General features: G+C 40.2%; 1 protein-coding gene across 2 annotated transcripts in view; it reads right to left on the bottom strand.

Moving 5' to 3' along the window:
* Positions 1-25,218, bottom strand: part of vav2 (vav 2 guanine nucleotide exchange factor) — a 233,913-nt gene that overhangs the window by 27,590 nt on the left and 181,105 nt on the right. For both annotated transcript variants that reach the window (XM_069677147.1, XM_069677146.1), the window contains exons 5-9: positions 16,140-16,245; positions 14,283-14,381; positions 13,147-13,215; positions 11,478-11,578; positions 776-875 (exon numbers count right to left, since the gene is read on the bottom strand). In XM_069677147.1, the coding sequence (XP_069533248.1) occupies positions 776-875; positions 11,478-11,578; positions 13,147-13,215; positions 14,283-14,381; positions 16,140-16,245 (475 nt within the window). The remainder of the gene's footprint in view (positions 1-775; positions 876-11,477; positions 11,579-13,146; positions 13,216-14,282; positions 14,382-16,139; positions 16,246-25,218) is intronic.

Here is a 25,218-nt window from a genome sequence, read left to right as displayed (position 1 = left end):
AGGGCATAAAGCCCGCCTCCTCCATGTTAACAGATGGGATATGAGTCGAACTATAAAATCAAAATGCACGCCAAGTACCTTTTTCTCAAACATGGTTTCTGTCATTATAGTTAGTTTTTATCATACTGATGTATGTCCAAGTTTTCATTTTCCTGTCAAGTGTACTTTTAATTAGTTATTTGATGCTGTAAAAAGGATGATTGACAGCTCTGTTGACAATTAGCAGAGTAGAGGAGGAACAGCTAGAGGAGATGTAACTAAAACAATCACTACAGTCATTGAAGTTCCCATACCTGTGAACGTTAACGTCAGACCAACACAAAGAAGCTGTTCTGCTGTTAAATACGCCGACGTGCAGGATCAGTTGCGTATTTTTAGGTAATTAAAGTGTGTGTTTTGGTTAGTGGAAGTGACTACAGCGGCTCCACCCACCGATCTCTACTGTGCAGTTTCTGGCTCCAAATGACATCACCATCGGAAGATGCGCCTTTACGGGGGCTATTTTGGCATCTATTTCGTACAATGAGAGTACATGGAGACGCATCGACCATCTACATAAAGTCATTGGTCAAGCCCCTGGCTGATAACCCTTTTGGGGGTTACATATAACAGGCTTGTGCTCAAGTAAATCCAGCCAGATGTGCTGAATCATAACTGCCCAATTAAGTTTATTCAGTCGGAAGAGAAGCTTCTATTCACTTCTTGGACTTTGATGTACCATCTGTCTAAATCACTGGGTTTTCATGTGTTAAGTTTGAGTGTTGAAGGACTTTACCTCTACTTTAATCTTGACATCCTCTCGTGTTGCTATTAGCTCATCCAGTGTCTTCTGGGCGTTCTCCATGTGGCTGCAGTACTGACCATAGATCAACAACCTGGAAATAAACACAGTTCAACAACAACTGTTAATCTGAATACCCTTAGATTACCCGTCAAATTCTACATCCTCCAATCATACTATGAAGGCTCTCTGACACCAACCACATTTTCTCTGGAAGTGAAGACAGTGTAAGTTAATCAGAGTAAAGACCTGACATCAATAAAACGTATTTAGAAGACAATACAAGCACATTGAACTGACATTTCATTTTTAAGCTGCTAACTGCATTCACTCTCAGAAGGCCTTCTGCAGCTGAACACATCTTACAAATGTTCTCACTCATAACTGTAAAATATTAATGACTGCTAAGAGAAATGTACGGCTGAGATTTTCAGCTTCTTTCCTGGAACATTTGAAAACATGGACTCATAAAACCTGTCAGTGGCCTACAGTATGGTTACAAATCTAAAAAGAAGGCTAAATAAGGACTAATGAGGCCTTTCTTAGTTATCAAAATGTTAAAATTATATCACATCTTTGTAAAAACAGAGAGACAAGAAAAATTGCAGATCAAGTCCACAATTATCTTTGAACTGGTGAGTGTTTTGCCTTTAGGCGTAGTGCACATTAATTCTAAGATTGATAACACAATCTGAGAGGTCAGCCTGAGAGTCATTAAGCACTATATGGGCCAGATAAATGAATATGTGAATAAATGAGTTATGATTAGAATACTATACATGAATACCATGAATTAGTAATGACTGAATTCTGATCCCAGGGCAATATTTGAAGGGTCTGCATCCTCTTGCCAACGCGCTGTAATCACAGAGCGCTAATGAAAGACGCTTTATATCAGCTTCTTTGCAGAGTTCCTCTTATCAGTGTGTGAGGAAAAAAAAATCTCTTAATTTCGAGCAGTGAGGATGTGAGAGCAGCGTTCATTAGCTATTACAATGGGACCCTGACACAGATCTGTGGGTTCAGCTGGGAGGAAGTTCAAAGTCATCTTGCCTGGAGGATGCCACTGCACGTGGCACACATTCCTCCCGCTCACTCACTGAGTCAAAGTAGGCCATTGGCACGGCTGGTATAGTGCTAAACCCCCCCCACCCCCGTAGAGTTGGCGAGGCGGCACAGAGAGCTGGCACCCTGAAGTCTAATCAAGCCTCTTCCAGATCTGTGACGGAGACAAGAGCAGCACTGCAAACACAGCATCCACGGGAAGTTTGTATGATCAAGCTGCAAGGTGCAAAATTGGAAAAAAAATGACATGACATATTCCTGCTCTTCCCACTACAAAAAGACACTAACATGCTATGTGTTCAATGTTAAGTTCAAAGACCTAATCTCACTATTTTTAACACAATTTCACTGACAAATACCAGTATTTTTTAAAACATATAAACATAGCCATTTTTTTTTTTTTTTTTTAAACCTATGGCTTCATACATGCAGTCTTAGTGTGCAATTAGGACTCTGCAGTTTACATTAAAAAGGTCATATTGCAAGCCTGCACAGATTTGAAAATCTTCTACTTATAGAAAGTAAAGCTGACCTGTGGAAGACATAACAACTAAGATACTAAGTATGCATTGAATAAGTTATACATCTTTTTGCCTCACAGCTAGAGAGTCATGGTTTGAATCCCAGTTCGGACTCAGGGGGCCTTTCTGTGTGCTGTTTGCTTGGCTTCCTCCCACAGTCCAAAGACTGCTCGTTAGGTGAAATGATGACTCTAACTGTGTGTGAGCATGAAAGGTTGTCTGTGTCTATGTGTCAGCGCTGTGATTGACTGGCGATCAGTCCAACTGGAATAGGCTCCAGCCCCCCCACGACCCCGCATAAGTGGTATAGATAATGGATTCATGGATAATAAAATGACAGCAATTAATCAAATATTAGTTTTATCAATATTTGTGGGTTCTAGCTGCTGAAATTTGTTTTTTTTTTCCTAACATGAGCGTGAATGAAATGTTTTGGGTGCTGATCAAAACTTTTGGATGTCCTTTATGTCACTTATGAGGCTATTTAATTCAACATTTTGTGAACAATTAATAAAAAAAAAACAGCAAATTAATTGATTAAAGTTAAACTACAGTGGTTGCATGGACATGAACATGGAATTTGTGTGTCAGTGATATTGCTTCCCCATGTTGACAAAGTTTAAAAAGCTATACATTATCTTCACAACACCTGAAAAATTCACTTATAGAAATGTTGCTGCCTCGTACATTAAAATCAAGAGTTTTAAAATTTTGACCAAAAAACAAACTAAACAATCAGAAACAAATATAACATATTATTGTTTAATTCGACTAGCATTGCAATTAAAGAGATTCCACTGCCCCCAAACATATTGGTATTTACTTAATCCCCATTATTAATCCAAATTCTTTTTAATGAATAATTCTGCTTCTGTAATGTTGGCTGCAAAACTGTGTTTCGTGTCATATTATGAAAGCAGTGGAACCAAAATTTTCCTCTTGAAAACAGCATTTCTGTTAATTCCATTTATCGGTTGATCATCCTCTTTTCCACAGACTTTAAACCACTGATGTTAACTGGATTTTCACTTGAACCAAGTTTGGACTACAGCCCCCTGCAGTGCGGCTTCCACCCCGGTTAAACCGGCCCTGGGCTAACAAACCCCTGATTAAGACTTGATCCACTCTGTGGGAGGGAGTTCCCCTCAGCTGCCTCTCCTCCAGAACTACAGACTGATTGAGATTAATGGATGCTTGATCAATTATAAGAAAGCAGGCCAGCTGTGCAGTGTAGCATGGATCAGGGAACTCATCGTATAGATATCAGGGTACAATGTGACATGAAGGTCTTCTTTAAAGTAGCTGCTCTATGACAGGAATGCAAAAATCAGTCTGATTGTCTGAATTTAGAATCATAGTGGTAAAAAAATAATGTGATGTAGGATTATAAAACATTTACAATATGAATATTTACAGGATGAGCAAAATGAAGGTGAAGCAGCCCCTTCTGAGGCACAGAGGTTCCAGTGTTCTTCGTCAGCATTGTACAAAGATGAAGGCTAGGTACTTTGAAGTCTGTTTGCATGTTCATTTATATTCATCAGTTTGTGGCCTTAGTTAGGAAGATGTATTCAAAGAAAAACGTTTCTCTCAAAGCAATGAATGAAAACGATTAAAAGAGGAGTGTGTTTGCTCATCTGGATGAGTTTGAAAGAAGGCTGTCCTTTATTGTGTGTAGGTATATGTGATGGTGAATACGTGTTTTTCATGTCTAACACCGTGTGCCTGGTAGGCTGGGAAACAGATGAATCCTCAGTTAAAGTATAACTGTCTCTGGCAGATATACTCCTGGCCCCCCTGTTCAGACAGATTTCCAGCAGGCCTGACCGGGGTCAGCTCAATCACGACAGTTTATCTAATGTAGGGCGAGTTTATCATGACCGTATACAGAGGGATTGTGTTGGAGTGTTTTTGTAAACAGAAAAGGCTGCTGCTGCAGAAGTGGGGGGTTACAAATCAGCTATCACTTCAGTAAGTTTATTTTAAACTTCCAAAGAACATCATCAACGGGAGCACACCAAATTGCAGCTGGATGCAATATGATGAATGATGACTGAATACAAATAAGAGCTGCAAAACACGTTATTAAGCACAAGGCTGTGAGGCTAGGTAGCTAGTTCAAACATGCAACATTCCATGAACTGCTCTAAGAACAGCTGTTCACAAGCCTTTCCAACGTGGTCTGCAGTGGCCACTTGTGATCGAATCACACTTTCCCACTTCATATGAAAACACCGATACATCACTTGTAGCTAAAAAGACCAAATGCGTTGCTGTTTTCACCCGGCGGGAGGCAGAATTGCTCTCCGGCTTCTCAACATTGCCTAGTCAGACAGAACGACAAGAAGAGTGCACTCCCCGTGCCTCGCTGCAACACAACAGAAAAATAAGGTACAACAGGTTGAAATCAAAACTTTACTTACTGCAAGTCTTCTTTGTAATGTTTTGGATTAGAGGTAATTTGCATTTGCAGCTCGTTTTTCACCAACTGGGGGTGCACTTTCTGAAGTTCCCACTTGAAGGAAACCAACAAACGCCCAACCAGACAGCCAACACTTTGATACAGAAATAAGGAAGCTCCTGAGTCTCTTCAGTTTAGATTTAACAGTGGAGCTATTTATTGTATAGTTCTGTCTCAGTGTCCGCATCAGCCTCGTTTCCAGCAGCAAGCAGCTGTTTTCAGCATACAAGCTCTGACACTTATTGCACACTATCCGTTCAGCACCAAAGGCAGGCATACAACGTTAGCGCCTTCAATAATGCTGCCATGTGTCAGCTAGAACTGTAAATAGTCAACAGTTTAGTAAAATGTTAGCCACAACAGCTTCAATGGCAATATGTACAATGTAGCACAAAAGCTCTCAAATGGTCAGTATGAAATGTATTTTCATTTTGGAAAAACGTTGCCAAAAACTTCTCAACTGCTTCAAGTGTACCATGAAAAAGTGTCCCAGTGTCCTTGCTGCTTTTCTGAATAGTTGTGATCTCACCATATTGGATAAGCGATGAGTAAAACGCTGTGTATATGGAAAATACGTCATTACGTTGCACTTACACATAAACTGAATAAGAGACTGAAAAAAACACACAATAAACAAATAACTACCTTTTACCTGAGACTCAAGAGGTTAGTCTAAAGCTGTGTTCTTTTTACAGAGACAGACAGTGGAACAATAGGGCTAATGACATGCAAGCACTCTGAGGAATACACCCACTACTCATAATAAGTAGGCCGATAAGCACAATGCTTACTTGATACATCTGGACACATAGTGGTGGGAGATAAAGACTCATCATTTCCTGTTTTCTCCTGGTGTCTCTGTTTGAATATATGTGCTCCAAAATACTGTACACAACAAAAATATTAACTCTTGTGTGTTTTAATTAAGATGTATTAATTTGGATAAACCGAGATATTGAAGCTCCATTTAAGTCCTTTTTATGCATATGAGTGAATGTTGATTTTCTCTTTGAAAAAAAGATACATCAGACAGGATTTCTTGGCAAAAGATAACAGTGACGTGAGGATCAAAAGCTCTAGTCCAGCAGTTTTCAAAGTGTGAGGCGTACCTCCCCTGGGGGCGCCAGAGGACTTCAGGGGAGGCGCAGCGTGAGAAAAAAATAAACCAGAAAAAATAACTTCTATAACATCTGGTTAGCGAACTTCTGTGATGTGTGGGGCAAAATGGATCGATTTTTAGAAACTACTGTGGTCGAGAGAGAGAGACTGACAATGGAGCGAGCAGAATGACAGCGTGAGACCATGTTAACTCTGGCGACTGGGGAATTGACACAGGTAACGTATTTGAAGCACATTTTTGACACGCGTGTGCTGGGACAGAACCGCTCCAACGTTATTCAATCCTGCAATCTCCACCAGTCGCGTATGCTGCGAGGGAGGTGGGCGTAATACGCGAGTAATTTTCTGCTGCTCTGTTCTGTTCGCATCAAGTCTATTTCCCCGCTGCTGCGCGTCAGTGAAGCGGAGAAAACCATTTAATGCTAAGTAAATACATGCCAACAACCAAGGAATCTGTGTTAAACGACATGATCTCTTCATTTTGGCCAACTTCGATTTCAGTTTCCTATTGAAGTAATTGATTGGCTAGATGAGCAGGGAAGATTACTTTAAAAGAGAAATGAATATGTATATTTCCTCAACATCTGGGTGTAACAATCCTATTAATTAATTCTACTTTGACTTCTACATCCTACATAAAAACACGATTTATGTACAATTAAGAAATAAGTCTTTAAGTCGGTTGCAAAGTTTTCTTCTTCTACTGTTTCCGGCAGACTGCACACATTTTGGCATCACTGCCACCCCTATTTTGGCCAGGAATTGCAACTACCATTGGCTAACTTTGAGACTCATCTTTGCTGTGGTCGCGAGTATTGGAGACACATAGCATTGGGTGGTCGCAGCCGGTGTAGATTGCAAAATTGTTTTCAGTTCATGAATTGTGCAGCTGCTTTTATGTTCCTTCGGGGGAGGCTCACTTTGCCATACTTTGAAAACCCCTGCTATAGTCAACAACAAACACAATAGTCCTGATCCTTAAGCCATGCAGGTAGGTGAAAGTCAAGGTGCTCTGATAAATTTTCCTGAAAAAAAAATGTTTACACTGAGTGTGACTCACCTAAATGGATTCAGTGTTTGATGCAGTTTCCTCCACAAAAACATTAAGAAGTCAATTTTAAATCCTGCACTTTTTACAACACAAGCTTGCCCTCTTTTTGGCTGACCGCCGGGGTCAGCCCTACACATGGGTCTGTTTGTGACTGAGTGAGTGAATGACTTTACTTTCAGAGCCAAATAAAGTAAAAAAAAACAAAAAAACAATGGCCCGGGAAACACACAAAATAAAAGCATTGTGTACAAACAATGACTGTATATATAGATGGACAACGCGTCTCCATCTGCTCCAAAGATCCCGCACTCTGGCGCGTTTAACAGCATAACAGCTTCTGTTTGTTGGTCTGAGGTTAACGTTCACAGGTATGTAAACTTCAATGACTGAAGTGATTGTTTTTGTTAAGTTTCCTCTCGCCCTCCACTCTGCTAATCTGGAACTGTTTTGGTCAACAGAGCTGTCAATCATCATTTTTACAGCATCAAATAACTAATTAAAAATAAAGTTGTCCGAAAAATGAACACTTGGACATAAATCAGCATGATAAGAACTAACTATAATGACCGAAACCATGTTGTATTTTGATTTTATAGTTTGACTTATGTCCCATCTGTTAACATGGAGGAGGCGGGCTTTATGACCTATGCTGCAGCCAGTCAGCAGGGGGCGCTCAAAATGTTTTGGCTTCACTATTAGGGAGCTGTCATGTCGTCCATTTTTTATACAGTCTATGTGTACAAACGACGGGAGTCAGAATTCCAGATGGTGTAAAATAGGCTAGCCTCCTATTCTCTACATTTTCAGCGCGTTAGTCGTGCAAGATACGCAAGTGTCATGCCAGCATTGTGAAGACTCTTCTGTTTTCATGCATTTCAAATGAAATGAACACGTCCCGCAGCCGTCACGCACACGCCACGCTTCCAGTGTTGCCCACAAAAGCGCACATTGACCCGATGCGGTCAGCCACATGTCTCATTTTAAACAGCAGTCCAACATTGGCAAAGAAGTTTGCAAAAACAGATTGAAGAAAAGGAAAAGTAGTGCAGCTACCTGTAACAGCTGCTGTTAGACACAGTTTTCCTTTAGGTTACGGAGTTAGCTAGTGCAGTCAAAACTTGCTGTCTATCATCTTTTCAGTGTCGGTGATATGGCCCTGCTGTGCTGGCCTCTTTCATAATGAGGATGCTGTCGTGCATGTTATTTCACAGAAAATGCAATTTTGAGTTGCTGCGCCCTGGGCCTTCACCCCCGCCCCCTCGTGCAGCCCTGCGAGCCGAGCCGAGCCACTGAGAAAATCTCCAAGCAAACCAGAAGTGACAGGCTGTGGAGCCAGCTAATATTCTCTGACACATGGCATTGGGACCCCCTCACCTCCACTCAACATATTCAGCACACAGTAAATGAAGGAGAACATAGAGCAAAGACCTCCATAAAGACGCTCATAGTGCAGCCATGATTAGGCACTGCAAGGATATCAGGGAGCCAGATTACTCCGGAAATGAGATGGAGAATGTCACAAATAAGAATATCAACAAGAGGGCACTTAGGCCCGTTTAGTTCATAGAGCTTCCTCCGAGTGCACTTTTCCGTTCAGCCCGGTTCTGGCTGTTGAAGAGTGTTCGAGATAAACCACTGACATTTTCACCATGACATTCAGTTCAATGACAAACAGAACAAAGAAAGAAAAAGCTTTTCATCTTTTGCACCATTGTGAGAAAAAAAAGATACAAGCACATTGTTGTAAAGGTCACAGGGACTTACACGCATAGATAACCAAATTAATTATTCCATGTCAAGTCCTCAGAATAATCGCCAAGATGCCTGATGTCCAAATCCCCTGGTCACTGTCGTCTACGCCACCGAGAGACAAGACGCTGCGGTGGCTCATAATGAGGCAGGTATGCATGTCAATCACATGCCAAGAGTCAAAGCCTGTGACGCACGGAATCTGCAAATCTAATGAACCACTTTCTTAAAATAGTCCAGCGTTTCATTTTGGAGAATGTCACTGGTGTAAACATTGACAATGAGCGGTATGTCATCAGCTAATATGTTTATGAATAGAAGGTAAATGTGAGATATTTCTGTCAGAGATAAAAGGTTAGAATATATTACAAAACAACAGGGTAGACTTCATTTGTACCTTTGGTCTGAGGCTCTTTTCTCAAGGCTCTCTGAGTTCCAATGATTTTAAATCTCATCCTCAAGTTTGTCATGATATTTAAGTTTATTATGCTTTCAACTTTTTCAGGTACTTGTTCCAACATAACAGTGTCTCATTCCCGGTCCAAACTGATGGACTCAAAGCCTGATCATGTATGTAATAAAACGTAATGTTTTTAAAGAATATACTCAACCTGTTATTGCCCCAGATATTATGACCATTTGAATTTCCTTTGGGGTAGAGACCCAAGACCTATGGTGTCTGAATAGATCAGCCTCATGTAATAAAGTGACACTTAACCGCACTTACTTTCTTGTTGTTTGTTACAAAAACGGTCCCAAACAGAAGATGTGCTGTTGGTCTGACCTTTTAGTTCTTTTTCACCTCAGTGATGCAAGCATACATGACCTTAAGTGGACTTGTAAAACTTGGACTTCAACATGTACTTATCTAGGGATAGGTTCCAGGTAGACCTTTGAAAGCCTTTGGAAGTCGAGCCTGCGATCAGTGTGTAGATGACTGTAGCTTCTACACATGGGGTGCCTGCTCTACCAACTGAGCTAAAACAGCGGCCCAAGTGGTTAAATGACTCTGTTTCCTGTGTCCACGCACTTTTGGTCTTTAAGTGCAGTAAACACACACACATACTTACTTTTCAAGTAATGTATTTTTTGTTCACTTTCGTACAAAAAATAATAACCAATTACAACAAAATACAAGACCTTATGTTCCCCACTCCCCCAACAAAAGACAAGAGGAAAGACAAAGTAACGAACCACAAAACACTGGAGGAGCACTGCTGTACTGTACTGAACAATAAGTCATGTGCATAAGGAAGTTACAGGTTATGATTTAACCTCTACGAGTCAATTATGCTAAACCATGTTACTATGCTCTTTGTATAGAGACATCAAAAATAGGACCAAAGTCACAACTATCAAGCTGAATGTACTCATTCAACAATGTAAATGAATTGTGGAAACCACTGTTTCAGCTTGACTCTCTTCCTTTATTTTTCTGTTCCTCCATGTTCATCTTCTAAGCTTTCATATGCCCATCTCTCAGTCCTATACATGGACTCGTGGCTGGACCCTCTTCATATGGGACTGAGTGCAAATAAGGATTCCCAACCACCGCTCAATCAGACCAGGGAGTCACGAGACGCTAAATTAGGAAGAAGATACAGTAAGAGTAGTGCATGCGTGGGCGAGATAGAGGGAGAGAATATGTGCCTGCCTTTATATATTAGTTGGATTCGAGTCTCTAGTTATGTCACACTAACTTTGTGTTATATGGCCCCCTAGGCGTAAGGAAGAGGCTAGGCTTGGACTCAGCCTATTTCCGTATGCAAACTGAGGTTGCCTCGAGAAATACTGTGATTGCTTGGTTCAGGTTGGAAGGATGAGGAAGAGGGGGGAAAGTATGTGTGCTATCAGGATCACTGTGCACAGGAACATAATACATACTTATGTATGCAAGAACAGGTACATGCTGTGAAGTGTGTGACTCACTCTTTCAGTAATGGCTGCATCATTAAAGGAGAGTGGCATATCCATGGCTCTGTATGGAATCATGGCCAGGGCCAGAACCATCATCACCATCATTACCATTACCTATGAAGCAGCCATACTCAGCGCAGCAGGAGGGCGATTCACCGCTCCCCTCTGGGATGCAAATTATCCACACATTGCACAGCAGCTGGCCAAGATGGAGATCCATCTGAGAGAAAACCCTGTTCGCCAATAAACCTCAGCTTTCCCGGTTCTAAGAGTTTTCTACTCACGAGAGCACATAAATCTCCTGATAATCAAGTCTTTTCCTGAAACCCTACTTTGTTAAAATGAATGGGACTATGCAGTAAGAGTATTTTATATTATATCATTAAAAAAAAACATAAAGGTAAGAAAAATTACATTTCAATGTTTGAGATTCTCAATGAAAATTAGAGATGATGAGCAACAAATGCAAAGAATATACTATCCAACAAAGAAAATGATGACAAGCCAAAGCAGTCCTGAGTGGATTAACTCTGATCGCTTAACTTGAATGGAGGACAATTGCTTACATGCTCTCTCAGCCTTTTTCCTCTAACATGTTTTGTTTTAATTGACTTATTCTTTGAACACTAATCCCGGCAATCCTCCCACGGATCTGTGGATAATCATCTTGATACAGCTGCCTGACTTTGAGAGGCCCAAAAAAGCAGCGTCCTATCAACTATCTTCCTATTAAGGGGATTTTAATACTCTTTGTAGAAAACCAAAAAAAGAACAAAATAAAAAAAGACCCATACAAAAGCTGAGGTTACTAACCTTTCCTTGAAGTCGAGGAAGGTCTTCCCCAGGCCGCTTCCTCCACTGACCATGTTCAGGTCGATGGCTCGCAGGAGGGCAAAGTGGACTTTGATTACATCCTGTATGAAAATCACAGTTAACATTAGAATCTACCAATTCTAATGCATTTCTCTTCCTTTATTCAGAGTGACATACCTACTGTAGTTAGATCTATACAAACTGTAGATAGCTGCTAGAATATAAAGTAAATAAGTCATGCATGGTGCATGTATTAATCTGAGAAGGAAGTTCTTAAAGTGAAAATAATTGCAGTCTTCTTAGTTCAGATCAGTTTAACACAGTTTACAAATGTCTTGGCATATGTTAACGCTATTGTTGTATCAGTTGTTGTCAGCTAATCACAGTTGGTTAATGTATAAGGAATGGTGCGGCGTATGGCGTTGTTAAACATTTTCTTATTGTCAACAGATGCCACGGAAACTAGAAACAAATACATATCGTCCATCTCTCAGTACTCAGCCCTAATCCCATTAGTTCAACAGAAGTAATATCACTTTAAAATAAAGCTCAGATTTCAGTCAGGACACTCGCATCAAGGATTTAACCATTTATTGGAGAAATATTAGTTTTAATTTGCTCATGGTAGCTCTGGAACACGTGCAAACCATCCCTTAGCTCACAATATCCTCCTCACAGACTCTGAGATAAACAACATTTAATGAACATGCTAAACATTCAAAATGTACTTATGAATGCAGTAGAAGGCTGGGGAGGTAAAATCTTTAAGAACAGAGAGCTTAGTATTTTTAGATTGCCAAAAGTTTATATGGTGTGAGAAAGGTCAAGGACAGTGACTGGAGGGGGTCAAATGGCCGGCGGTTGTGAGGAAGGGATAGGGTGGGTCAGGTGGGTGGGACAGGGTGGATTGGGTGGCACGATGGGTTGTTTTTTCTTCTTTTTTTCAGATTGTAATTGTTCATATATTGCAGCTGTACAATGTTTGTACATGTTTTCATTTTCAGTGTGTGTTGCAAACAAATGTACTTTGAGTATGATTTTTAAAAATGTAAGAATTGCTAAAAATAAGGATAGTGATTGGATGATTTACAGAAAATGTTCCGCACACACCTCCCTGCCTGCCTGAAAGGTTAAACAGGGTTACATGGATTCATTGTTTTATAAAGCAAGGGACTTTCAATGTTTTGAAATGTTATCAATTCAGGTGCACAAAGGGCATAAAGAGTGCATTTCCCAAATCCCAATCCAAGATAGAGGATGTGGAATTGACTCAAAAAAATCTACAGTAGTTTTTATAATAAAGAGCATGAGAATAAGTGACTAACTAACTAATCTTACTTAGCCAAGATGGAATAGCTAAGATGCTATGCAAGTATGCACCACAGAAGTAAAAGATGAGTCCAGAGACAAGTGGATCGGATGGAACGTGAGTCTACCTGAGAAATGTGGTTTATTGTTTTCCTGTTAATTTATTGTTTACCATGTTTTACAAGAAGAACTGCAGCAAAAATAATGAAAATAAATGTAACCTCTATTTTCCCCACAATGTGATGAAAACACTGAGGATTGACACCAAAACACGTATGCTACACATCCTGTCATTCATTCAGCCATTCATACACATGTTGCATTATTCACTTGGTGTGCGACGATTCCAGTGGTTACTCACCTCAAGATTGACAAAGATCGCCTCCATTTCCTGTGGACTCAGGACTTGCTGCAGTGGGATCATGTAATTCTAAAGAGAAAAAGGAGCAATATCAGTGAAAATGGTTTTTTAATAAATATACCCGAGCCGAGAGAGTCTTTTATGCCAAAAATATAATGATAAAATCCAACAAAGCTTTGCTATTAGGCAGATCTGTAAGAATTTATTTGAAAGATAGAGTGTGAGGTTATTATTGCTGTGTATGCCATAAATGGATATATACAGCTGTTCTCTATGTAGCACTTACGCTAACAGAAGAAAAACCTGCCGATTGCTTCTCTAACTGTTGTTTTATGGTTGTCACATTCCATCATCATAATAATAACAAATACATCAACTAAGAAGCAATGAAGACTTGACAGGCTTTATTAACCCCAACTCAATTAAGCTTAACGAGTCCTCTGATCATAAGACGGTTATTTATTCTCATTTAGTCTCGTGTTGGCCCGACGCGGAAAACACAGGATACACATTTAGTTTAATGAAATTAGCGAAGCAGGTGATTTGTGGCTCTCCATCAAAACGCGAATGAAATCTGTCAACGCGGAAAAACAATGTGTTAGCAGCGCTGATCTCATACAGCGGTTCATTATCACACTGTAAGAGATGGTGAGTTTATGATTCTTTAAACACTTAAGATTAGCTGTTTTAAAGCCATTAAACTTGAGTTTGTTGGCAGCATTATTAGCCGTAAAAAGTAACACATTCTTTATTTTTGGGTACTTCCCCAACACTTGTTGCCTGTGTGTGTGTGTGTGTGTGTGTGTGGGAGTGATGGTGTGTGTGTTCTCGTGTGCGTCCTTGTGCCTGTGATGTTCATGTCTATACTTAAAGCCCCAGGGGTCAGAGACTCCTGTGGGGGCTGAGCCAATAATAGCAAAATTGATCCGCTCCTGTGACATTTGTGCTCCCCAATGAATCTGCCAATAGCTGACATTTACATGCTGTGACCCGGCCCACAGGCCTCAGACACAGACAAAGACCTGACAAAAGGTAACTCTAACACAGCACTGCTAGTGCCGGAATACAAATACACATACAAACACACTCTAATGTATGTGCACATACAGCACATACACACATATACTGAGGCTCACCTTCTCAATGTCCTCTAAAGTCTTGTAGTACTTTGCTTCAGTCTCCTGGATCTCCACTAAGCAGCAATTCCTCTTGTCATCTTCCGTCATACCCATTTTCTATGGAGAAAATACAGTATATCAAAATTCATTACTGATTGCCTTTGATTTACGACATAGTCACTACTTTTAAGCTAATGTCATGTCCCATTCGTTATTTGTGATATACAAACACTGTTTTGGATTTAATTGAAAGATATTGTACTATTTTTTATGTTCACTCCAAGTTACATGTTTTCTACGATTCCAGGTGGCACTTTGTCTCCCTTCATTTCCAAACACTGTGAACTCTATTAGCACTCCTGACTGAGTTGTGTAATCTATCAAATGGCATTATCCCTATTAGAAAATGCTGTGCAGACTGTCCCATTTAATTTACACTTAAAATGCATTACCATGCAACCATAACGTACCACTGACAAAAATCAAAGCAGACTTGATGTTAACCATGATTACACGACACTACTTTATTTCTCAACTCATTATTGATACTACTTTTGAGGAGGTCCTGGGTATAACATTGATTGGATTTGCTAATTGATTTTCACACTGTCTGAAACATAAAATAAAACAATATCTGCTGGAGCAACAGGAAAAAGTACACTGAACAGATCCTAAATTCTGTGTTCAAACATGTTCAGGAAAAAGGAAACACAATGTGCGTTTAACAAGCTGTCCTTCAGGTTCACCTGTGTGAGCTAGAGAGCATTTTTTTGTGAAATAGTATGTGTGGGCTGGCTGGCTGAAAAAGGACTATATGTATGAAGATGATTCAAGAGTTTTTAATGTATGCCCATGCAAGCAAGGAGCTTGTGAGGAGGCGGAGGAGGATGGGATGGATCTATATAAAATATTTCTCATGGGACCTGATGCCTGAGTAAATCTCTATATACAAACATGACGTGTTTCTTTGAAAGAGCAATGTATTGTAATGCATAATGCAGGTAACACACCTACATAAGCATAAAAACCCACACAGACATAGGTTTTATATCTGTACAGGTTTTCAATGTTTTGGCATAAATGAGCAGCCCAGCTGGTGAATTACTAACTAAGCCATGTGGGACACATTTGGCTGTTCATAAGCAGTGGTGATAATGAAAAACTGGGGCTAACAATGTAGAAAGGCTTGTCCAGTCCAGGACTCAATCCAGCATGTAATCAACCAATCAGAAGCAGGACCCAAAGCCAGCAGGATAATGTTTATTGTGTTGTACTTTTAGGTGCAATGTGGCAGCTGGTGGTCCTTGGGTGATGTCAGTTAACACTGCAGCAACCGAGCTGAAGTCACAACTGTCTCCAACGGACCCTGACTCAGACTGTAAACCAGATGGGGTCTGCGCTTCTGATTGGCTATGGTCAGTGATCTAATCGGCTGGTCAATTGCCTGGGGATGGAATTAGTTATTTTTTTAAGTGGAGAAGGGGGTAAGCTGGGTGGGATGAGTCACAAGCACAGCAGCACTTACCTGCATGTATCTGATCTGCAGCATGGGAAAGGCAAAGCAGTGCAAGTCAGAAGACAAATATAACAGAAATGTGTTTAGGAAAAAGAAGTCATGCAAATGCACATCAAAGAAATCATACAGGTAAGTTGGATAAAGTGTTTTTCCTCTTCAGAGAACTAGATAATAAAGAATGGATTATAGTGCAATAAAAGAGCTATCTAAGTCGAGGGTCAGTCACAGACCTTCAGCAGGTATCAGAGTTTAATAAAACTAAGTCTAGAGACAATAACATCATGATTAATTGGTAAAAAAAAAAAAAAAAAAGCAACACTAATGACAAAAGGGTAGAGATTGTGACACAAAGTTCTCACCATGGGTTGTCGTACTTCCACCTTAATGATGTCCTCATAGATGTCGTCCCCATCATCCTCACACGGCACGCAGTCGTAGATGTCATCCTCGCCCAGGTCATGCTCACTGTGAAAAGAGACACGTAGATAAACAGCTGTGTCAGACTGAAGGGTGTTGCTACCACGCTAGAAAGAGGACCAGGTTATAACTTTATAGAACAATTTTAATGTTCTGACAACATATGTAAAGATATTTTAATGTTTAATGACGTACTTATTATGTTATAACAGGAACCTTATCCTGCAATGAATTGGCATTGTGTATCTGACTGATCTGTCTGACCTGCTTCGGCCGTGCGCTCCCTCACGCTCTCTCAGGTCAGCAGATCAGTCATTGTTAGTCGTCCCAAAGACGAAGAGGAACTCAGAGGGGACTGAGCCTTTTCAGTTGCTGCCCCAAAACTCTGGAATGAGTTGCCCTTGCACATTAGGCAGGTCGACTCACTTCCTGTTTTTAAATCCTCTCGTAAAACACATTTTTTCTCTCTGGCTTTTAACTCAGTTTGAGATGCTGGCTTTTATCGTTTTCTTCTATTTTTTTAACTGTTTTGTGTTTTTATGTGTGTGTACAGCACTTTGGCCAACTCTGTTGTTTTAGAGTGCTCTATAAATAAAGTTGAGTTGAGTTGAGTTGAATTGAGCTTGTATCCATTGAGCCTTCTGTCACTTTCATGTATATATTTGTGGTCTGTACACCCGACCGATCACTACTGCCTTTGTGCACCTCTCAACCAAGATGAGCAGGAAGTAAGATGGGTCACTTATAGTTACGATAATCAGTAAAAAATATGTGCGGCTTCTATAGCCTTTAAAACAACATATATGATTTATAATTTATTTTATTTATAATTATATAATAATATAATTATTATTAATAATTTAATATTTACTGTAATATTTACAATATTTTGTCATGTCTCAACCAAAGCATGAAGGAGAACCTAAGCAAATTGTATAATAGAGCCATATTCTCTTAATATCCTAAATGTATCTGTTCTCAGCAAACTGTTTCCTCATTCAAATATGAGTTTCACGTGATATAAATGTAAGTTATAATGTTATTATGTGAAATATTTCAGGTTATAACAATACATTTTTATTTTTTACATTTTATTTAATAACCAGATACTTTGAATATTGTTAAAACAAAAAGTATCTAGTTATAAAAAGCGTTATTTTGTGATAACATAAAAAAATTGTCACATGAAAAACATTTTGACATAACTCTTCATGTTACAAAGCAATATGCTGCCATTGTATCAAAACACAGCCTAAACTCATACTTTCACTGTGCTAAAAAGGCCAATGATGTCCACTTTAAACTGCTCTGACAGCTGAAAGGCACAGAGCAGTGAAACCAGTGCGAGCTCATTATCTTTCACAAGCCCTGCCTGAAGAGTCCTATTGGTGTTCCAGGCAAGGGGACACAGAACTCGATGTTCAGAAACCTCCACTGCACTGCGTTATTGAGTGGCATTTCCCTTTAATGTGTTTATGTTGCTTTGGCACCCAGCTAGCTAACTGACCTTTAATTAGGCAAGCAGCCAGCAGAGCAAAGACAGTTACTGTGGAGAGGAGCGTCGTCTGGGAAAGATCCTCAGGCTCGTGGAGCCCACACTGAATCTCCCTCTGTTGTGTAAAAAGCAATTATTGTTTGGGAAACTTATTGAGGCGGTGGAGATGCCTCAGCAGGAATTCCCTTTGGCAGTGGGCCCACATCGATGTAGTTAATAAACAGGGAGCTTTAGGTCGCCAAAAAGGGAAATAAATGATTAAATACTGTAAATAAGTAAAGATAGTAAAGAGGTCCCTACTAAATGATGGAAGACCGAGCCGCTTTCTAAACAAAATTCTGTTTACCTCAATTGTATTGAGGCAGGATTAAAGCCCATGACTTACAGTACATCATCATGATTCTCAGGCAAAATCTGTTTTAAGATGCCCCTTTCTCCATCATTTCCAAGCAGATACACAGACAAAGATTTAACAAAGTTGTACATTGACATAGGGATATTCCTAGAGAGCACTAGTCATGCTGACTCTAATAATATAATTGTGTTTGCAGCACAAGAACATTCCCTTGATACTAAGTATTTTTGAAGGAAGTGCGTTTCCAGTCTACATAAAGCCCTGGGAACATAACTTTAGCCCACAAAAGGTCCCTGCTCTGGGATGGTGCTTTCCAGAAATACAGTGACTTTGGGGTGGGCCTTGCAAGGTTAAACATCTCTGATTGGAGGAGTACGGGTGGGGCTTTTTTAAACACACATCAGCCTAATCATACTAATTTAATCTTCACAGGTCATCAAACACAGACAACAGTGGTTTTGAGGAACCTTTAGTCCCTCTAAAAACAGCTCCTGGGATGAAAAGTCTGGAGTACTTTTGTAGTTTGATGTTTATCATGTTCATGTGTTATGATTTGAATGACTTATGAAGCTGAGAATAAGTAGGCCTATGCTTTTTGACATGAAGTTTAACAACTTTAGTACAGCAATTATAGGCCAGACAACCTAAAACCTACAATAAGTCCATTCTCCTTGGTTTTTTTTAAAGAGCATGCACCTGTCCCTTTCCCCTCCAACTCTTTATAATTCAGGGAGATGAATGCAGAAATATTATAAATAAATAAAGATTGAAGTGTAAGAGGTGCCCAAGGATGACATGGGTTCAGGTTTAGCAAGTGCTCGCCCAGCTAAAATGTCCTTGAGCCAGACACTATGGGTCCTATTTACACGGCCAATGGCGCACAGTTTAAAACGCATGGCACTAAGTGATTTAGGGCATGTCCATGCTACAGGTAGTTATGTCTGAGGATCGTAATAAATGTACCTCTTATTTGTGTGTGTGTCTGTTTCTGCATGTATTACAGAGAGCGCACATAAGAATGAGCATGCGAGCTTGGTGTCTTGGCAGTTTTGGGCCTGTGTGTGGCTCGAGCAGGAATCTCTCTTAAGTGAAGCTGGTGTGTGTGGAGGCAGCGGTGAGCTTGTCCATGTCTTTCGGCACTTCTTACCAGATTGGTAACCAACCGAAAGCAATATCATGATTTAAGGAGACTAGAGAAACTAAAGCTTGCCCTCACAGTCCTGTGTCCTATAAACAACGTTATCAGCAAATACACGTGCTGCTGTGTGTCCCTGTATGAGTAACAAGCAGATTTGTGTTGTGAACTCACCGATATTGGTCCGTAATGCGCCCTTTAAATACCAGGAACATATTGCGCCATAGACTTTAGACCAGGTTTTTGTTTTACAGTGGGGCAAAAAAGTATTTAGTCAGCCACCAATTGTGCAAGTTCTCCCACTTAAAAAGATGAGAGATGCCTGTAATTTTCATCATAGGTACACTTCAACTATGAGAGACAGAATGGGGGGAAAGAATCCAGGAAATCACATTGTAGGATTTTTAATGAATTAATTGGTAAATTCCTCGGTAAAATAAGTATTTGGTCACCTACAAACAAGCAAGATTTCTGGCTCTCACAGACCTGTAACTTCTTCTTTAAGAGGCTCCTCTGTCCTCCACTCATTACCTGTATTAATGGCACCTGTTTGAACTCGTTATCAGTATAAAAGACACCTGTCCACAACCTCAAACAGCCACACTCCAAAGTCCACTATGGCTAAGACCAAAGAGCTGTCAAAGGACACCAGAAACAAAATTGTAGACCTGCACCAGGCTGGGAAGACTGAATCTGCAATAGGTAAGCAGCTTGGTGTGAAGAAATCAACTCTGGGAGCAATTATTAGAAAATGGAAGACATACAAGACCACTGATAATCTCCCTCGATCTGGGGCTCCACGCAAGATCTCACCCCGTGGGGTCAAAATGATCACAAGAACGGTGAACAAAAATCCCAGAACCACACGGGGGGACCTAGTGAATGACCTGCAGAGAGCTGGGACCAAAGTAACAAAGGCTACCATCAGTAACACACTACGCCGCCAGGGACTCAAATCCTGCAGTGCCAGACGTGTCCCCCTGCTTAAGCCAGTACATGTCCAGGCCCGTCTGAAGTTTGCTAGAGAGCATTTGGATGATCCAGAAGAGGATTGGGAGAATGTCATATGGTCAGATGAAACCAAAATAGAACTTTTTGGTAAAAACTCAACTTGTCGTGTTTGGAGGAGAAAGAATGCCGAGTTGCATCCAAAGAACACCATACCTACTGTGAAGCATGGGGGTGGAAACATCATGCTTTGGGGCTGTTTTTCTGCAAGGGGACCAGGACGACTGATCCGTGTAAAGGAAAGAATGAATGGGGCCATGTATCGTGAGATTTTAAGTGAAAACCTCCTTCCATCAGCAAGGGCATTGAAGATGAAACGTGGCTGGGTCTTTCAGCATGACAATGATCCCAAACACACCGCCCGGGCAACGAAGGAGTGGCTTCGTAAGAAGCATTTCAAGGTCCTGGAGTGGCCTAGCCAATCTCCAGATCTCAACCCCATAGAAAATCTGTGGAGGGAGTTGAAAGTCCATGTTGCCCAGCGACAGGCCCAAAACATCACTGCTCTAGAGGAGATCTGCATGGAGGAATGGGCCAAAATACCAGCAACAGTGTGTGAAAACCTTGTGAAGACTTACAGAAAACGTTTGACCTCTGTCATTGCCAACAAAGGGTAGATAACAAAGTATTGAGATGAACTTTTGTTATTGACCAAATACTTATTTTCCACCATAATTTGCAAATAAATTCTTTAAAAATCAGACAATGTGATTTTCTAGATTTTTTTTTCTCATTTTGTCTCTCATAGTTGAGGTATACCTATGATGAAAATTACAGGCCTCTCTCATCTTTTTAAGTGGGAGAACTTGCACAATTGGTGGCTGACTAAATACTTTTTTGCCCCACTGTATGTCGCAGTTGCTTTCTGCGTCCTCAGGATAGCAAAGTGCCACCCGTTTGCCTGACCACACCTCATTTTAAGACCAACATGCCCATGGGCGTTAATTTGGGCAAGATCACTAGATATTAACGTGGACGATGGGCATGAAAATGACGACTGTGTCGGGTGAAAAATAGAAATTACGACTTGCACTGCGCACTGAGGCGCTTTGCACTAGGTGTGCGATAGGGCCCATATTTCCTACCAGCTTACGGCATGCTGTTTTGCCATCTGACCTGGCTTGATCAGGGGGAAGCAAAAAGAGGATTTCTCCTCTTGGATGAATAATGCCTTATCCAAATGTATCTGTTTGCGTCCACAGCACGAGTATTCCGGAGGGAAATACTTGACCACTGCTTGTCTAATGGAGGCCATAACCTGACTGTCCTAGCACCAACAAACTAGGCTCAGAAAAGGAAATTAGATTTTTCTTTAGGGTTCTGGGAAAAGGATATCTCACAGGGATTTTAAATTCTTTATTAATTCATGAATGTTCTAAAGCAAAATTTATGAGCTAAAAATACAGGTTTTGGGATTTTCTCCTCTGTGATGTCCCTAAACATGACCTTCTGAATCATTGCTAAACTATCCTTCCTGTCAGCATCTCTGTCAAAAGGGGATAAAAAATATCAGAGAAGATACGAGCGCCCTCAGTCAAATATTCAGCTCTGTCGTCACGCTCGTGGAGGGCCTGTTTGAAGTTTTAATTGAGGTGGCTTGGTTCACTCTCAGCACTGAGCTTCTTCTGTCTTCATTAAGTAAAAGTGGCTGATGTTGAATACTGAGAAGCCTGCGTGGGAGGACAACGGGCAGCCGACGCTGTCCCATCAGTGTCTCCTCTCTGAACCCTGAGAGCTCCACAGAGACCGATGTGTTGCATGGCAGGGAAGTCTGGGAGAGCAGATGTTGTACTTCATTTTGCTTTAATACCTCAGAGAGGATATTATTATACGATGGAGGTCTAGTGCAGTTATATTAAAAGGACCTGTGGAGGGAGCAGGTACTCCAGGGATGGAAAATGATAAGTTGATGTCTTTTCATACAGTAGTAAATATTATAGGAATAATATTAAGAATAAACCTTGAGTAGAAAACATTTAATGCTAGTGTATCTATCAATCCTGAAGTGGTACTGACGTTAATGGTAGCTTGTCAAAGGGAAATATTCTATTGATCAGTGATGACATTTAAGCCACTTCCTCTCTCCCAGTTGGTTATTTTGTCAATATCCAATGATCCTTTGGTCCAATAAGTCAATTAGAGATTTTTTAATGCATTTCATCATTGATTACTAATTGATTGCTGCATTAGACTGACTTGGCTCAACAGGTTCGGAGAAAAGCTTCCGATTCATCATATTGTATTTTAGACAACCAGATGTCAATTTGGCCCTTTTTGTGAATGAATTGCTCATATTGATTTTCCAAATATAGGCTAAATAAAAAGAATCAGTATTCTAATGACTGAATATGCCCCATTCAATTTTCCGAATTGTTACACGTCACAATGTTACAGTTCATTGTTTCACAAGCTTAAGGCGTGTGTGTTGTGTTTCTATATTTGTGAGGACCAAATTAAGTTTTAAACCGTAAAAGTAAAGACATTTATTAAAGGAATTCAAATTACAAATGTGACTGTTAATTATTGCAGACTGTTCCTTGTCTAGCAGTATCTAAGTACAGCCATGCCAAACAGTTAGTTGTTCTGTGTCTCAAAACAAATGACTGGACAACTACAGGCAAGATATGCAAGTTGTGGATAGAGATTGATGCTCCCCATTAGATGCCATGATCTGATTATATTTAGTAGCCTTTTTTTTTTTCATAATAGCCATCCAATCCAGACCTCTGCCATGGCTGATATATTTAAAAAACTATACGTTTGGTCTTTCAATTTGGTCAAAATTGTTTGATGTGTAAGTCAGATTTGCCAATATTTAACTGTTTGTGAGTCGGAGCTGGGATAGCTTAAATATGTAATTAATTATTTCTTGGCCCGTGAGACATCTTTTTATCAAGTTCATGGAAACCAGACGAGTAGTTTTTGTGTAATAGTGCTGACAAACAGCACTGAAAACCTGTGTACATGTGTGTGATTGGTTATAAGAAAAGGAGAGCGTGACAAAAGAGAGGGACATATTTCGTCAACACAACTTCACTATTTATGTCCCTGTGTCTCCTGGGCTTTAATGGACAGTAATAAATCATTCAAATGCACTTGTGTGTGCGTGTTTGTGTGTGCTTGTGCTTGCTTGTGCATGTGTATGCATCACAATGCATCAGTTAGGAAGGGAGTGGGTGTAGAGTCCTGAGGACTCATGAATTAGGTCTTATTTTCTGTCTGATTACACAGTGACAGGCCAGAGGGTGTCCATTGTGTTTGCACGCTATCGGCCCGCTAGCCCATTGTTTTCAGGGTTCTATGCCATAGAGTTAAATCAGTGCAGAGGAGGGATGGAGTATGACTCACTGTATCTGAGCTACTGAGCATATGTCCCTAAAGGCTGGGATGCCTCAAAGGTTTATATTTAAATAATATTATTCTATTTTTTTTAGCAGAAAGTTGTTTTTGTTAGAGCTGTGATATACTGTGTGGGGGGCTCTGACATTGGCCTTGACAGCATTGTAATGCTGCAGCACTGCATCTGTACAGCTTATAAACTGAAACAAGAACACTAACAGCAAAAGTACATGTCTAAAGGCAATGTTGGTGTTAACAAGGTGGATCAAATAAACACCAAGATGAGTTTTTTGTTGATATTTTGCATGTACATATTGAAAGTTTGGCTTGATTAAGGTGGTAAATATCAGTGGAGTATCAAAATCCGTATGCAACATATTCTAGGGAGCATTAATATTATTTAAGTCTCAATTTATGGCAATCTTATCTGAAGTTGTCAGTGTATTTGTTTGCAAAACGTCAACTGGCAAGGCCATCCCAATGCACCATCGCTAAACAATAGACGCTAAAGTCTGCAACAGGCTCATCATTACTGCACTCTATACAAATAATATCAATATAAGCCAGCAAAGAAGTACTGCTCTGGGCTCAACAAAAACAAAATGTACACTTAAAAGAGAAATAACAACATGCATATAAAACTAGGTCCCTAAGCACAGGAAAGTATTATTTGATTCCACAGAGAAAACTGTGGATGTAACTACTCTCTGGTGTATGAGCCTTACATAACACTATCAGGTACGACTTTAATTTATTTCACACACTGCTCAACTCAGACTCCCACAAACTCATAATGAAATTCATAACAGAAAAAGACAGCATTGGGTATGATGAGAAGTAATATGCCGAGATGTAATTGCACTGTCTGGGATTAAAAATAATTAAAGTGATTTAAGTGCTCGACTGTTCAGAGAAAATATTTTCAAACCAGCCAGCCTATAGTGTATCAAGTTAAGTCAGCAGCAGCAGACACAGAAGGCACAATGCATACAGTATGTGTTTAATGCGCTGTAAGTTTGTTTTAATGTATAATAACTTTAGTTTTTTGTTCACTTGAGCGTAAACATGACTGTTTGTATACTAAAAACAATGCTGGCTTTAATAGTAATATACTGATGTGCATATGTGATGCAGTAATGCCTTAACAAAGTTTGTTTCCTCACTTTTCTGCATTTGAGGCCATCAGAATAGTCTATTCTGAATGTGGTAACATGTTTAAATATACTTTCATTTTAAACATCTCAGACTCAATACCTCGCAGTAAATACCTTAGCTGAGCTCCATCCATTTTCTAGCTATTGACTTTCCATGTCAACCTACCCAGGGGATTAATGGAGCAAAATAAACTGCAGAAGAGTGACACAAAAGGCTTCTGACACCGTTTGCTTCGGAATGGAAATCTATGTGCAGCTTTCACAGAGGAAAAAGTCCCTTGGCGACTGCACACCATCCACCCCCATTTCATGCTTTGTCAACTCCTGGATGGAGTCATTCAAGACTGAGAGTCAAAGTAAGCGATGTGAAGGCCTGACATCCAAAAGCAACAGGAAGGAAGTGCAGGTCAGGTGTACCGCAGTGACCCAGGAGACCTCACTTAGGCTGGCGTTGACCTCTACCCGACTCAGTCGAGCTGAATGCAAATCGGAGGATGCTTCATATATACACCTGCCTTTTACATGACAATGACCA

The sequence above is a fragment of the Semicossyphus pulcher genome, unplaced genomic scaffold, assembly GCF_022749685.1.
Source record: "Semicossyphus pulcher isolate SPU_LCO1_2020_fin unplaced genomic scaffold, fSemPul1.0.p SCAF_28, whole genome shotgun sequence".
NCBI lineage: Eukaryota > Metazoa > Chordata > Actinopteri > Labriformes > Labridae > Semicossyphus > Semicossyphus pulcher.
Note: the sequence above shows the minus strand (reverse complement) of the source record. Positions and strands in the feature narration are given on the sequence as shown.